This window comes from Protomyctophum parallelum (genome assembly GCF_964188405.1).
Source record: "Protomyctophum parallelum genome assembly, chromosome: 22".
NCBI lineage: Eukaryota > Metazoa > Chordata > Actinopteri > Myctophiformes > Myctophidae > Protomyctophum > Protomyctophum parallelum.
In genome coordinates, this window is record NC_139714.1 from 37,240,607 (window position 1) to 37,255,499 (window position 14,893).

The following is a 14,893-nucleotide window of genomic DNA, read 5'->3' on the forward strand; positions in this document are numbered from 1 at the left end:
ATCACCTGGGATGTATCCTCAGTGATGTATCCTAAGGTCATCACCTGGGATGTATCCTCAGTGATGTATCCTAAGGTCATCACCTGGGACGTATCCTCAGTGATGTATCCTAAGGTCATCACCTGGGATGTATCCTCAGTGATGTATCCTAAGGTCATCACCTGGGATGTATCCTCAGTGATGTATCCTAAGGTCATCACCTGGGATGTATCCTCAGTGATGTATCCTAAGGTCATCACCTGGGATGTATCCTCAGTGATGTATCCTGAAATCATCTACCAGAAATCACTGGACTCGTGTACTGTTCCCCCCACCTGGAAAGACTCTATCATAATTCCTGTTCCCAAAAGGGCAGGCTGCAAGGAAAATAATGACTACCGTCCTGTCGCCTTGACTTCAGTAGTCATGAAATGCTTTGAGAAGATCATTGTCAGTCTGCTGAAGGCAGCGGTAGGCTGCTCATTGGACGATTTTCAGTTTGCCTATAGGAGCAACAGGGGTATAGAGGACGCAGTCTTGACCTTGGACCATTTTCTTTTGAAACACTTGGACAATAACAAAGCCTATGCACGCCTTCTTCTTGTAGATTTCAGCCACACTTATTAATTAAGCGGTTGAGGGACCTAAGTGTCCATCCGCTTATTATTAGATGGTACCATTCATTCCTAACTAAACGCACACAAAGGGTCAGTGTGAATGGCACTATGTCAGAGAGCAGAACCATGAGCACTGGAGCACCCCAGGGCTGCGTCAGCTCACCTGTCCTTTTTACCCTGTACACTAATGAGTGTAGAAGTGGCAACCCGAACAATTACATCATAAAATTCTCGGATGATACTGCCATCTTAGCCCTTCTGGATAAGGATAGGGATGTAGCTGACTACTTTTCAGAGGTACAGAACTTTGTTAAGTGGTGTGATGACAACCACCTAACTCTTAATGTTAAGAAGACACAGGAGATGGTATTTGACCCCAAGAGTATTGGTGACCACAGGCCTGTGGTCATCCATGACTCGACCATCTCACAGGTCTCCTCATATAAATACCTGGGGATCTGTATTGACAACTCAATGACTTGGAATACACATGTTGACAGTCTCTGTAGTAAACTACAGCAAAGACTGCACTTCCTCCGCCGTCTCAGGGTTCATGGTGTTGACCAAAGATTTATGTTAGTGTTCTATCGAGCAGTCTTGGAAAGCCTGGTCAGGTTGGCATCACAGTTTGGTTCGGTAATCTCTCAGTGCAACTGAGGTCCAAATTGTTCAGATTGGTGCAGACTGCAGGGAAGATCATAGGGGTAAGACAACTCCCCTCTCTGCTGTCTATTTATGAGCAGGCTACATTAAAACAGGCTCAAAAAATTGTCAGTGATGTTACCCATGTTCTATATGGCGAGTTTGTACTTCTGCCCTCTGGGAGAAGATACAAAGAACCAAAGTGGAAGTACATTAGATTTAAAAAATCGTTTGTATCAGCATCAACTAAGATGCTGAACGAGGCTCTGAAACAGCGGTAACTACGTGAGGCCTGATTATCCACATCATGTGTGCAATTGTGTAATGTTGTGTCTTCCTCTGTAATGTATTTTTGTTGTCATTGATGTTTTATGTGTGGCTGTAGCTGGGGTGATGTTTTATGTGTGGCTGTAGCTGGGGTGAAAGCCCAAGACAAATTTCCCTTGTGGACAATAAAGTTTACCTTGACCTTGACCTTGAGGTCATCACCTGGGACGTATCCTCAGTGATGTATCCTAAGGTCATCACCTGGGACGTATCCTCAGGGATGTATCCTAAGGTCATCACCTGGGACGTATCCTCAGTGATGTATCCTAAGGTCATCACCTGGGACGTATCCTCAGTGATGTATCCTAAGGTCATCACCTGGGACGTATCCTCAGTGATGTATCCTGAGGTCATCACCTGGGACGTATCCTCAGTGATGTATCCTAAGGTCATCACCTGGGACGTATCCTCAGTGATGTATCCTAAGGTCATCACCTGGGACGTATCCTCAGTGATGTATCCTAAGGTCATCACCTGGGACGTATCCTCAGTGATGTATCCCTAAGGTCATCACCTGGGACGTATCCTCAGTGATGTATCCTGAGGTCATCACCTGGGACGTATCCTCAGTGATGTATCCTAAGGTCATCACCTGGGACGTATCCTCAGTGATGTATCCTCAGGTCATCACCTGGGACGTATCCTCAGTGATGTATCCTGAGGTCATCGGGGTTTCGGGTCTTCCAACATCATCCCAGTATCTACCCTCGATCAGTCCCACTAGGGCAAAACCGGGGCCACACAATCCGTTGGAACTACTCCAGAACTACTCTGCCAGGGCTGTGAGGTACACTTGCCTTGCCTTGCCTTGTCCTAACCTGACGCTGCCAGATGGGGGCGGTATTGGGTAACCATGTTCCCCAACACAGCTTCCATCTGGGATCTCTCAGGGAGTTGAGCTAACACCGAACAGCTCCGTGGTCTAACCAATCAGCGTGAGCTAAGGGCGGGATATGTGCGAAACCGGATGTGAAGCTATATAGACACGTCAATATGATTGGTTGTGTTTGCACACCCACACTGTGATAGACAGACGGTCCCATCCAATCATCTACCAAGTATCTTGAAAAAAAGGAACAGCCCCGTCATCGAATTTGCTTCCGCGATCCCAGATCCCAATAAGCTGTGAAACAAATGTGTGTAGCAAGCTTCTTGGATCTGGCAGCGTCAGGTTACCAGAGTCCCAGCACCAGACACTTCATTCAGATTCAGATTCGATTAAATAATCTGTATAATTCTGAGACCGTTCCGACACCAATATGGCAAACGCTGCATGTGAATACCAGTTAGTAGTTCTGTACAATATCCCCATCTCTATTGTCTGTAACTCTGTCTCTCAGTCTGATATAGTTCATTCCTTCTGTCAATTCCTATCACCAGTGAATCCAAAGTTGAGATCTGAAATGTGAATGAATGCAATGCAGTGTCAGCTTTTCGCTGCCCCATATATTCACTGAGCGAGTGGAGTCTGTTGCCAGAGGAGGTAAAGGGCACAGCGCAGCGCGGTCAGTGACGCGTCACTGACGCACGTGGAGTGGCGCCCCTGGCACCAACAGAAAGCGCCATAGTCGCGCTGCCTGCCACACACACACACACACACACACACACACACACACACACACACACACACACACACACACGGCATAGCATGGAGAACACAGTGCAGGACATTTGTTGTGTCCCCCTGAGTCTCTGTGACTATTCCTGGCAACTTGATGCATAAAAAGTAGCCTTTTTTTCACACCTGGAAATAGAACAGTGGTGTGAAGGCTCGCCGACGACCGCCAGTGGCCCCGAATAGGGTCAGGAGGAAAGAGACCGACCTGTGTGTGCTTTAACCCATTCTTACCTGAGATCAGATTCTAAAAATGTCTATTACATCCTGACAGTTTCATTATTAACCCATTCTGACCTGAGATCAGATTCTAAAAGTGTCAAAAGAAAATAAAAAATAGCAGACCTACAAGCTCGTATCGCGCCACTCGGTGGCACACACACACACACGCACACACACGCACACACACACACACACACACACACACACACACACACACACACACACACATGAGTTCAACACTGTGCTGTATTGGGCGTCTCTATGCATGCTTTTCCAAACACTGTCAAGGAGGCTTCTAAAAGTTTCTGATGGCCCCGCCCACCTTACTGTTGTTTCTGATGGCCCCGCCCACCTTACTGTTGTTTCTGATGCCCCGCCCACCTTACTGTTGTTTCTGATGCCCCGCCCACCTTACTGTTGTTTCTGATGCCCCGCCCACCTTACTGTTGTTTCTGATGCCCCGCCCACCTTACTGTTGTTTCTGATGCCCCGCCCACCTTACTGTTGTTTCTGATGCCCCGCCCACCTTACTGTTGTTTCTGATGGCCCCGCCCACCTTACTGTTGTTTCTGATTGCCCCGCCCACCTTACTGTTGTTTCTGATGCCCCGCCCACCTTACTGTTGTTTCTGATGCCCCGCCCACCTTACTGTTGTTTCTGATGCCCCGCCCACCTTACTGTTGTTTCTGATGGCCCCGCCCACCTTACTGTTGTTTCTGATGGCCCCGCCCACCTTACTGTTGTTTCTGATGCCCCGCCCACCTTACTGTTGTTTCTGATTGCCCCGCCCACCTTACTGTTGTTTCTGATGCCCCGCCCACCTTACTGTTGTTTCTGATGCCCCGCCCACCTTACTGTTGTTTCTGATGCCCCGCCCACCTTACTGTTGTTTCTGATGCCCCGCCCACCTTACTGTTGTTTCTGATGCCCCGCCCACCTTACTGTTGTTTCTGATGCCCCGCCCACCTTACTGTTGTTTCTGATGCCCCGCCCACCTTACTGTTGTTTCTGATTGCCCCGCCCACCTTACTGTTGTTTCTGATGCCCCGCCCACCTTACTGTTGTTTCTGATGCCCCGCCCACCTTACTGTTGTTTCTGATTGCCCCGCCCACCTTACTGTTGTTTCTGATGGCCCCGCCCACCTTACTGTTGTTTCTGATTGCCCCGCCCACCTTACTGTTGTTTCTGATGGATTGAATAGTTTATTAGAAATGTAAGAACAGCAACAGAGTTCAGTCAAACACAAACAAAAAGGCTCGGCGAGCTAAGGGTTGCATCAGTGCTTTTTGCAGATGATGTGGTCCTGAATGATGGCACCATCACTAATGGAAGTCACTAATGTTGCTCTGGAGAGGGAAGTCTGCAGCACTCTGGTGGAGCTGTTGCCCCCGCGACCCGACTACGGATAAGCGGTTGAAGATGGATGGATGGATGGACTAAAAAAAGGATAGCACCAAAAAACATTGTTGTGTGTTCTGGTTGTGGCTCAATGTCTCTCTCTCTCTCTCTCTCTCTCTCTCTCTCTCTCTCTCTCTCCTCAGGCGGGCTTGACCTCAACAGGACGGCAGGACAGCCTCCTCCTCCGCATCGCACACCCCCCCGCTCCTCGCCTTCGTCCTCCTCATCCTCCTCCTCCTCCAGACACCCCCCCCCGGGGGGGGGCGTCGGCCCCCCACCCAAAGAAGGGCTGGGCTCCGCCGAGGAGGGGGGGGAGAACGACCCCGACGCGGGCGCCCAGGGCATCCACCTCCTCCTGAGACCCCCGGACCTGCTGTCCCCCAGCCAGCCCCCCCCGCTGCCCCCTCACAGCCAGCCCACCCTCACCCCGCCCCCGCCCTGGGACAGCGGCCCCTCCCTGGAGGAGGCCTGGGGCTCGGGCGACTACCTGGAGACGCTGAGCTTCATGGTGCCCGACGGCGAGGACCTGCCGCTGGGCGCCACGCCGCTGCCCAGCCACCCCTACGACCAGGAGGAGGACGGGACCAGCGACTGGGTCTCCTACGACACCTCCTTCCCCTCGCGGCCCACGCTGCCGCTGTCCTCCCCGCGCCCGCGCCTCTCCCCCTCCTCCTCCCCCTCCTCCTCCTCCCCCCCCACCAGGGTGGGGGTGGGGGGCTTCCACCCGGCCCCCCCCACCTGGGAGGGGGACGAGGAGGACTACGACCTGGACGACATGCTGCCTCTGGAGCCCACGGAGCTGCTGCTGCCCGACATGAACAGCCTGGAGTATTACACCAACCTGCTGGCCAGGGAGAGGGAGAGGGAGAGGGAGAGGCAGGGGGGGAGAGGCCCCGGGCTGGGTCTGGACCCCCAGAGGACCCCCAAACCGCCCACCATCACCCCTACGCCGACCACCGCCACGCACGCACACACCGCTCCCCCTCTGCCGTCCCCCGGCGCAGCAGGGGCCCCTCCCCCGGGACGGGAGCCCGACAGAGGCCCCTCGGCGGTGGGGCCCACCCCTCCCCTCTCCCTCTCTCCCACCCTGGTGGGGGGGGGGAGGGGGGCCAGGCCCACGGTCAGGGCCAAGCGGCCCCCCTCCTCCTCCCCTCCTCCTCCCGCTGCACGCCCCCCCCCTTCCAACACCACCACCGGCAGGGCCCCGCCCCCTCCGCCCCCGGGGCCCCCCGCTCGCCCCGAGAGACCCCCCCTCCCGCGGGACCCCGCCGTGGCCGAGCCGGGCGCCGTCACGCTGAAGCCGCCGCCTCTGTCCAGGGTTCCCGTCGCCCACAGGCCCCCCGCCGCCCCCACCAAGCCCACCCCCACCAGACCAAGTGTCGCCACCAGCGTCACCACCACCACGGCGCTCAGCACCACCACCCACATCACGGTGATCAGCCTGACGCGCACGCCCGCCGCCACCACGCCCAGGGCGGCCCAGGCCCCGCCCCCCTCCAGACAGTACCTGTGTAACGTCACCAGGCCAGAGATGTATCTGGTCAGAGTAGGTACGACATAAAGAAATGACTTGTTGCTTTGTTTAGCTCAGTGGTTAACCCATTCTGACCTGAGATCAGATTCTATAAATGTCTTCTACATCCTGACAGTTTTCCATTCTGACCTGAGATCAGATTCTAAAAATGTTCTTCTACATCCTGAAATTTTTCCATTCTGACCTGAGATCAGATTCTAAAAATGTCTTCTACATCCTGACAGTTTTCCATTCTGACCTGAGATCAGATTCTAAAAATGTCTTCTACATCCTGACAGTTTTCATTCTGACCTGAGATCAGATTCTAAAAATGTCTTCTACATCCCGACAGTTTTCTGAAAAAGCTGTGTTTCTATGTGTCAGTCGTTCTTTGATTTTTCAAAAACAGCAGACCTACAAGCTCGTAGCGCGCCACTTGGTGGCGCGCTACGAGCTTGTAGATCTGCTGTTTTTCAATAGCTAAAGCATAGCGTAATGCTAACACCAAAATGTGTGCCCGCCCAAAATGGGTTAATGTGACGTTGAACCTTTGGTCGACCTTTGGGTGGTATAGCTTCCCTGATCCATTTTGTTTGCGTTGCGTTTATGAACTTTGCTGTCCTGCATATTTAATGGACGGCCTATAAATCTATCTTTTCTTAGTCAGCTCTAAAGGCTCCTCGACTGGCTTCACTCAGGTCAGAGATATCCTGAAGAAAGAATTCAACCGCTCGGTAGAACTTCAGGTACGCTAAGTTTGAAATGACTTCATGAATCACGTCAGTAATTTTGCTTCATGGAAGCTTGGATTCAATATTTGTACCATGTTGGAAATAATGATAAGTGCATGGTTGCAAAAAATTCTGCCTTGCACAAAAAGCATATTTAATTATTTATCCATATCTACACAACTGTTAGCAATATGAAGACTTGACTCTTCCGACCTTATGCTTCATAATGCCATGTACTGTACTGTACTGTACTGTACTGTACTGTACTGTACTGTACTGTACTGTACTGTACTGTACTGTACTGTACTGTACTGTACTGTACTGTACTGTACTGTACTGTACTGTACAATTTACAATTTAGGCATTTAGCAGACGCTCTTAATCCAGAGCGACTTACATTAAGCAAGAACAAAAATCATACATAACATAAAATCACATAAAAAGCATTTATCATGTACTGTACTGTACTGTACTGTACTGTACTGTACTGTACTGTACTGTACTGTACTGTACTGTACTGTACTGTACTGTACTGTACTGTACTGTACTGTACTGTAACTGTACTGTAACTGTAACCACTCTCTGGTTTTCCCCGCCGCCAGTTCCTGAGAACTCCGTCCAGCTTTGCGTTCCGCGTGGTGGCGGGACCTCTGATCTTCACCGCCATGTCGGTCATCAACGCCCTGCGTCCAATCAGAGGCCCCGGCGTGTCGCCGCTCTACACCGTCCCCGACCTGCGCTTCCAGCTCCACTCCGTGCTGCAGTTCGTTCCGGGCCACGTGGACGTGCGAGTGTGTGACTTCAGCGAGCGCGTGGAGCGGGGCCTGGCCGCCGCGTACGGGGAGGCGCGCCGCCGCTCGCACGAGATGGGCGACATCACCGTGCAGGTGAGGTGACCACCGCTCCGGTGGTGAGGTGACCACCGCTCCGGTGGTGAGGTGACCACCGCTCTGGTGGTGAGGTGACCACCGCTCTGGTGGTGAGGTGACCACCGCTCCGGTGGTGAGGTGACCACCGGAGCTGAAATAACATTGAGCGGTGATGAGTAAAAACAGAGAGAAGGGCTGGAGCGGTGGCGGTGGTTTGCTCTTCACCGCAGCTCGTGACGTCATGTTGTAGTTCGGTGGTCACCTCAGTGACGTCATGTTGTAGTTCGGCGGTCACCTCAGTGACGTCATGTTGTAGTTCGGGGGTCACCTCAGTGACGTCATGTTGTAGTTCGGTGGTCACCTCAGTGACGTCATGTTGTAGTTCGGTGGTCACCTCAGTGACGTCATGTTGTAGTTCGGCGGTCACCTCAGTGACGTCATGTTGTAGTTCGGGGGTCACCTCAGTGACGTCATGTTGTAGTTCGGTGGTCACCTCAGTGACGTCATGTTGTAGTTCGGTGGTCACCTCAGTGACGTCATGTTGTAGTTCGGCGGTCACCTCAGTGACGTCATGTTGTAGTTCGGTGGTCACCTCAGTGACGTCATGTTGTAGTTCGGTGGTCACCTCAGTGACGTCATGTTGTAGTTCGGTGGTCACCTCAGTGACGTCATGTTGTAGTTCGGTGGTCACCTCAGTGACGTCATGTTGTAGTTCGGTGGTCACCTCAGTGACGTCATGTTGTAGTTCGGTGGTCACCTCAGTGACGTCATGTTGTAGTTCGGTGGTCACCTCAGTGACGTCATGTTGTAGTTCGGTGGTCACCTCACCACCGTAAATCCAGACTATGAATGAGCCTTCAGTGACCCATGGGTTCCCAAAGTGGGGGTCCTTGAGGGAGTTCCAGGGGGTACCTAGCTCAATTAGAGATAGTTGGTAAGCAAATGGACCCTTATGGGTCTGTGACTCTGAGAGTGTACAAATGGAACCAAACGGACTCGTTATGGTTCCATTTGTACACTCTCAGAGTTAAATTGTTTTACAATATAAATTGGGGGTCCTAGAGATAGAAATGCCATTAAATCTGGGGTCCGTAGCATAATGCGTGTCGAACTGGGGGGGTCCATGAAATGAATATGTTTCGGAATCACTGTAAAAATCCTCCCTTACTGGCATTTTCAAATGGGGGTCCGTGGCCTAATAAATGTTGATTTGGGGGTCCTTCCCAAACGAAAGAGTTTGGGAACCACTGATTAAGTCTAGCCTGACACTCAGTCTGAATTTTCATTATTCAGACTGAAAGCCTTCCCCTCCCCCGTAGTGAGGGGTCTCCTCTAGCCTGACATTCACACATGGGTGTCGACTCGTCAAAGCAGCAGTCTTCGGTGATTGGTTCATACCAGGGGGGCAGTCAGACAGATATTTTGTGAAGCCACTAAGGAAATCGGGATTTCCTGAAAGTTCATATAATGGCCTGTTGTGGCGCTGTCTGTCATTGGACCCAGAAAAACCCATATCTCCATAGAGGTCCATGTATTTGGGCCCAACTTCACCTAGACTGTATTACCTTAATAAACATGGTCATGAATACTTTCTGCTTCCAGTCACTAGTTTAAAGTCTCATTTCTAATGACATAATATTCTTTTTGGAAAATGATGGTCCCATTTATTAAAAAAATGACCATAAAGTCGCGTATGTTCTGAAGGGCGTGGCTACCGTTACAGTCTATGATCGGGATCCCCCACCCACTCGAGTCAAAATAAAAACCAACGGAGAAGAAGGGGGGAAGTCCCGCCTCGTTGTCTGGGCCAGCCAATGGGCCAGCTGGGCCCAAACGGATCTAGAAAGATGGCGACTTACAATTCAAGGACTGACAGGCTTCATTTTACGTTCATGTTAGACCCGGAGAACGCTTTGTCCATATTTTTTACAGTCTATGGTTCATACCAAACCAATCAGAATAGTAGGAGATGCAGATGACGTTGTTGTCAATCATGAGGCTAAGGCTAACCCGTTTGCTAACCAAACAACCACAGCCAACGAGCGCTACTATAGCATGTAAACAAAAGCGGTAAAATATGTCGGATGATGATGTTTATAAAACCTGTCGTTTCTGTGAAGGAACTATTTATCATACGTTGATTTAATAATAATATGTGTGTCTGTCTTTCCTCCAGCTGCTGAACATCACCATGGGGGGCGTGGCCAGGCCCCCGGGGGGCGTGGCCAGGCCCCCGGGGGGCGGGGACAACAGAAAGGTTCCCGTAGACGTCACCTTTGCGGTGCGTGATGGGCGGGGGGGCTACCTGCCGGGGTCAGAGGTCAGCGACCACCTCAGGAACCTCACTGTGGTGGAGTTCAGTTTCTACCTGGGGTTTCCTGTCCTGCAGGTCGCTGAGCGTAAGCACACACGCACACACACACACGCACACACACACACGCACACACGCACACACACACGCACACACACGCACACACACGCACACACACACACGCATGTTGAAAAATGTCCATACAAAAAAAAATATGAATAATCTACAAGCATTGTACAATTTCAGCTGTTATGTACATTTTTGGGAAAGATATATATTTTTTGATTATTAATCGCAATTATTTATGTGCCAATTAATTGTCAACTTAAATGTCTAATGGTGACGGCCCTGCTTGTTCAAATGAAGTATATAAAACAATACTCCACTGTTTCTGCAGCCTTTCACTACCCGGAGCTGAACACATCCCACCATCTACGCTCCACATGGGTCCGCACAGGTAATGACCTCTCTGACCTCTGACCTCCACATGGGTCCGCACAGGTAATGACCTCTCTGACCTATGACCTCCACATGGGTCCGCACAGGTAATGACCTCTCTGACCTATGACCTCCACATGGGTTGGTACAGGTAATGACCTCTCTGACCTCTGACCTCCACATGGGTTCGTACAGGTACGGTCATCATGACCTGTGTGGATGTTAACCCATTTAGACCTGAGGCCGATTCTAAAAACAATGGCTTCTAAATCCTGACAGTTTTCTGAAAAACCTACAGTATGTTTCTATGTCAGTGATTTCATGTCAAGGACCCCGACCCCCTATCTGAAAATACTCTATGTTGTTCCAGGGACCCCCCCCCCCCCCCCCCAGAAGCAAAGATTGTAATAAAAAATGTGTTCCCTGAAAGAATATATATTCAAAGATTTGAGACACATTTTCACTATGAAAATCTGCTATTTTTTTTAGGTATAACATAACCCTTAAAACACCAAAAGGGTTCCCGTGCTGAATACGTTAAACCACAGTTCATCCTTTGTTTTGCTGTTGTCAGCGAAGCTGCCTTCAGCCCAGCTGTAGGATTACTGTGATCTAGCCAATGTCATATATTATAGTACAGGCTGGATAAGATGCCATTAGTTCATATTATGGTACAGGCTGGATAAGATGTTATATTAGTTCATATTATGGTACAGGCTGGATAAGATGTTATATTAGTTCATATTATGGTACAGGCTGGATAAGATGTTATATTAGTTCATATTATGGTACAGGCTGGATAAGATGCCATTAGTTCATATTATGGTACAGGCTGGATAAGATGTTATATTAGTTCATATTATGGTACAGGCTGGATAAGATGTTATATTAGTTCATATTATGGTACAGGCTGGATAAGATGTTATATTAGTTCATATTATGGTACAGGCTGGATAAGATGCCATTAGTTCATATTATGGTACAGGCTGGATAAGATGTAATATTAGTTCATATTACAGTACAGGCTGGATAAGATTTTATATTAGTTCATATTTTAGTACAGGCTGGATAACATGCTATTACTTAGTTCAATAGCCTAAAACACCGGTAGATGTCGTTAGTCAGCGACGCGTCACAGCTGTGTGCTGAATCAATGTAGTTACCAGGGAAAATGTCCCCTGGATAAGGAATAAAATCCACTTCTGTGTGTGTGTGTGTGTGTGTGTGTGTGTGTGTGTGTGTGTGTGTGTGTGTGTGTGTGTGTGTGTGTGTGTGTGCGTGTGTGTGTGCGTGCGTGCTGTGCGTGCGTGCGTGCGTGCGTGCGTGCTGTGCGTGCGTGCGTGCGTGCGTGCGTGCTGTGCGTGCGTGCGTGCGTGCGTGGTGTGTGTGCTCCAGTTCTCCTGGGGGTCCAGGAACAGCTGGTAGCAGAGCGGAGCTTCAAGGCTCGCCTGGAGAGACGCCTGGCGTTGCTATTGGAGGAGGGGCTGGGGGAGGGGCTGGGAGGAGAGAGCAGCACGCGGCGAGGGAAAAGATCTACCTCTGTGGGAAACAGCAGTTTACAGGTACACACACACACACACACACACACACACAAACACACACACAGTACACACACACACTACACACACACACTCCTTTACAATGCTCTTGTAAACCAGACTGGGAGCCCAGGGACTCTATTTACACGAGGATGGTGTTCATATAAAACGTCAAAATAAAGTATCGTTTGCTGCTGTCATTTAGACGAGAACCGTGTTCTCAGGAGGTGAAAACGCAACCAAGTGAAACCGCCTCCCAGAGTGGAAATCTTTGAGAACGCCGTTTCCTATGGTCTCCATATAAACAGGCAAAACGGTGAATCCGCAAAACTTATGACATCATGGCTCACGTTGGCTCACAGCGCATATGTTTATTACATTGATGCAGAGCAATATCATTATGATATAATGGAGTTCCTGAACAAGCCTCCCTCCTCGCCTACAAAGTGCTGCTCATCAGCGATGTTGAATGTAAAACCATGATGTAAATAAAAAGCCTTGTGATAGACGGCAGCCGCGGCAGCAGCGTTTATTTAATAAATATATATCATCCCGTGGCGCGCCCAGAGCAGTGTTGCGCCGCTTGCGTCTTCTTCTTGTACGTGGGTGACCTGTCTATTTGGCAGCCCGTTATCGCCACCTAGCGACAGTATAGCATAATAGCACATTATATCATAACGTGTGCGTTCTCGTGTAAAGGGTAAGAAAAAATGGGAACGCAACGGGACTTTGACGTGTTATATGGAGATGGTCGCCGTCTAAAAGAGGCCTCAGACTGCTCTTATGCCAGATTCGATCCCAAGACCTTGTGGTTCAGAGACAAGTGCTCTACCTATTGAGCTACCTACCTATTGAGCTACCCAGGCGACTGTGGCTCAGGAGGTAGAGCAGGTCGTCCAATGATCATGGATCGGCGGTTCGAATCCCGGCTCCTCCTGTCTACATGTCGAAGTGTCCTTGGGCAAAGACACTGAACCCCAAATTGCTCCCGATGTGCTGGTTGGTACCTTGCATGGCTTCCACCGCAATCGGTGTATGAATGGGTGAATGTAATGCACAATCTATGTAAAGGTGTGTGAATGTGTGTGTGAATGGGTGAATGTAATGCACAATCTATGTAAAGGTGTGTGAATGTGTGTGTGAATGGGTGAATGTAATGCACCATCTATGTAAAGGTGTGTGAATGTGTGTGTGAATGGGTGAATGTAATGCACAGTCTATGTAAAGGTGTGTGAATGTGTGTGTGAATGGGTGAATGTAATGCACAGTCTATGTAAAGGTGTGTGAATGTGTGTGTGAATGGGTAAATGTAATGCACAGTCTATGTAAAGGTGTGTGAATGGGTGAATGTAATGCACAATCTATGTAACGCGCCTTGGATAAAGGCACCATTTACCATTTACCAGAAAAAAAACCTGTAGAATAACATTCCATGAACGTGCAAAGTTTTAGTAAATCTTGGGTAAAAATCCCACGTTGATTCCGTGTTGTGGCGTTGTGTCCCCACTAGGTGGTGCTATTGTGTGTTATTGTGTCCCCACTAGGTGGTGCTATTGTGTGCTCTCGTGTCCCCACTAGGTGGTGCGCGTTGTGTGCTTTGTGTCCCCACTAGGTGGTGCTATTGTGTGTTATTGTGTCCCCACTAGGTGGTGCGCGTTGCCAGGCTGTCGGGCGCAGCGCGGCCCCTGGAGGTGCTGTATTTCGTGGAGGGTCCGGGGGAGAACGCGTCCCGGCCGAGACCACCGCCGCCACCCTCAACCACCTGGACCTCCAGAGAGCTGCCATCGTGTTGGGCCACCGAGTCCAGAGGCCGCTCGCCCAACGTGAGTCTGAACTTAAGCAGGGTTGATGTCGTCTAAAACCGAGACAAAAAATGTTCGTCGAATACCTTTTTTCACAGAGGAAAACTAAATGGAAACTGAATGAAAACTAAGCTACGATGACTAAAACTGAATGAAAACTAAAGCTACGATGACTAAAACTGAATGAAAACTAAGCTACGACGACTAAAACTAAGCTACGACGACTAAAACTAAAACTAAAACTAAATGGAAACTGAATGAAAACTAAGCTACGATGACTAAAACTAAGCTACGATGACTAAAACTAAGCTACTATGACTAAAACTAAATGGAAACTGAATGAAAAATAAGCTACGATGACTAAAACTAAGCTACGATGACTAAAACTAAAACTAAAACTAAAACTAAAACTAAATGGAAACTGAATGAAAACTAAGCTACGATGACTAAAACTAAGCTACGATGACTAAAACTAAGCTACGATGACTAAAACTAAATGGAAACTGAATGAAAACTAAGCTACGATGACTAAAACTAAGCTATGATGACTAAAACTAAGCTACTATGACTAAAACTAAATGGAAACTGAATGAAAACTAAGCTACGATGACTAAAACTAAGCTACGACGACTAAACTAAGCTACGATGACTAAAACTAAGCTACGATGACTAAAACTAAACTAAAACTAAACTAAGCTACTATGACTAAAACTAAATGAAAACTGAATGAAAACTAAGCTACGATGACTAAAACTAAGCTACGATGACTAAAACTAAGCTACGATGACTAAAACTAAGCTACGATGACTAAAACTAAACTAAAACTAAACTAAGCTACTATGACTAAAACTAAATGGAAAACTGAATGAAAACTAAGCTACGATGACTAA

At 49.1% G+C, this 14,893-nt stretch overlaps 1 protein-coding gene and 1 long non-coding RNA gene across 2 annotated transcripts in view; one reads left to right on the forward strand and one right to left on the reverse strand.

Moving 5' to 3' along the window:
* The window catches only part of LOC310853503, a 273,260-nt gene extending 270,628 nt beyond the window's left edge, over positions 1 to 2,632 (reverse strand). The window contains exon 1 of the long non-coding RNA XR_014568804.1: positions 2,384 to 2,632. This is a non-coding gene — a long non-coding RNA (uncharacterized lncRNA). The remainder of the gene's footprint in view (positions 1 to 2,383) is intronic.
* A 192-nt stretch (positions 2,633 to 2,824) lies between these two features.
* On the forward strand, positions 2,825 to 14,050 carry LOC310853171 (uncharacterized protein; the record flags this gene model as incomplete). Its single annotated transcript, XM_083757410.1, is given in 10 exon segments — positions 2,825 to 2,840; positions 4,945 to 5,882; positions 6,045 to 6,351; positions 6,978 to 7,060; positions 7,648 to 7,932; positions 10,091 to 10,313; positions 10,623 to 10,682; positions 12,059 to 12,225; positions 13,848 to 13,914; positions 13,917 to 14,050. Coding segments are annotated over 10 exon segments (2,280 nt in total).
* Positions 14,051 to 14,893: the final 843 nt, after the last annotated feature.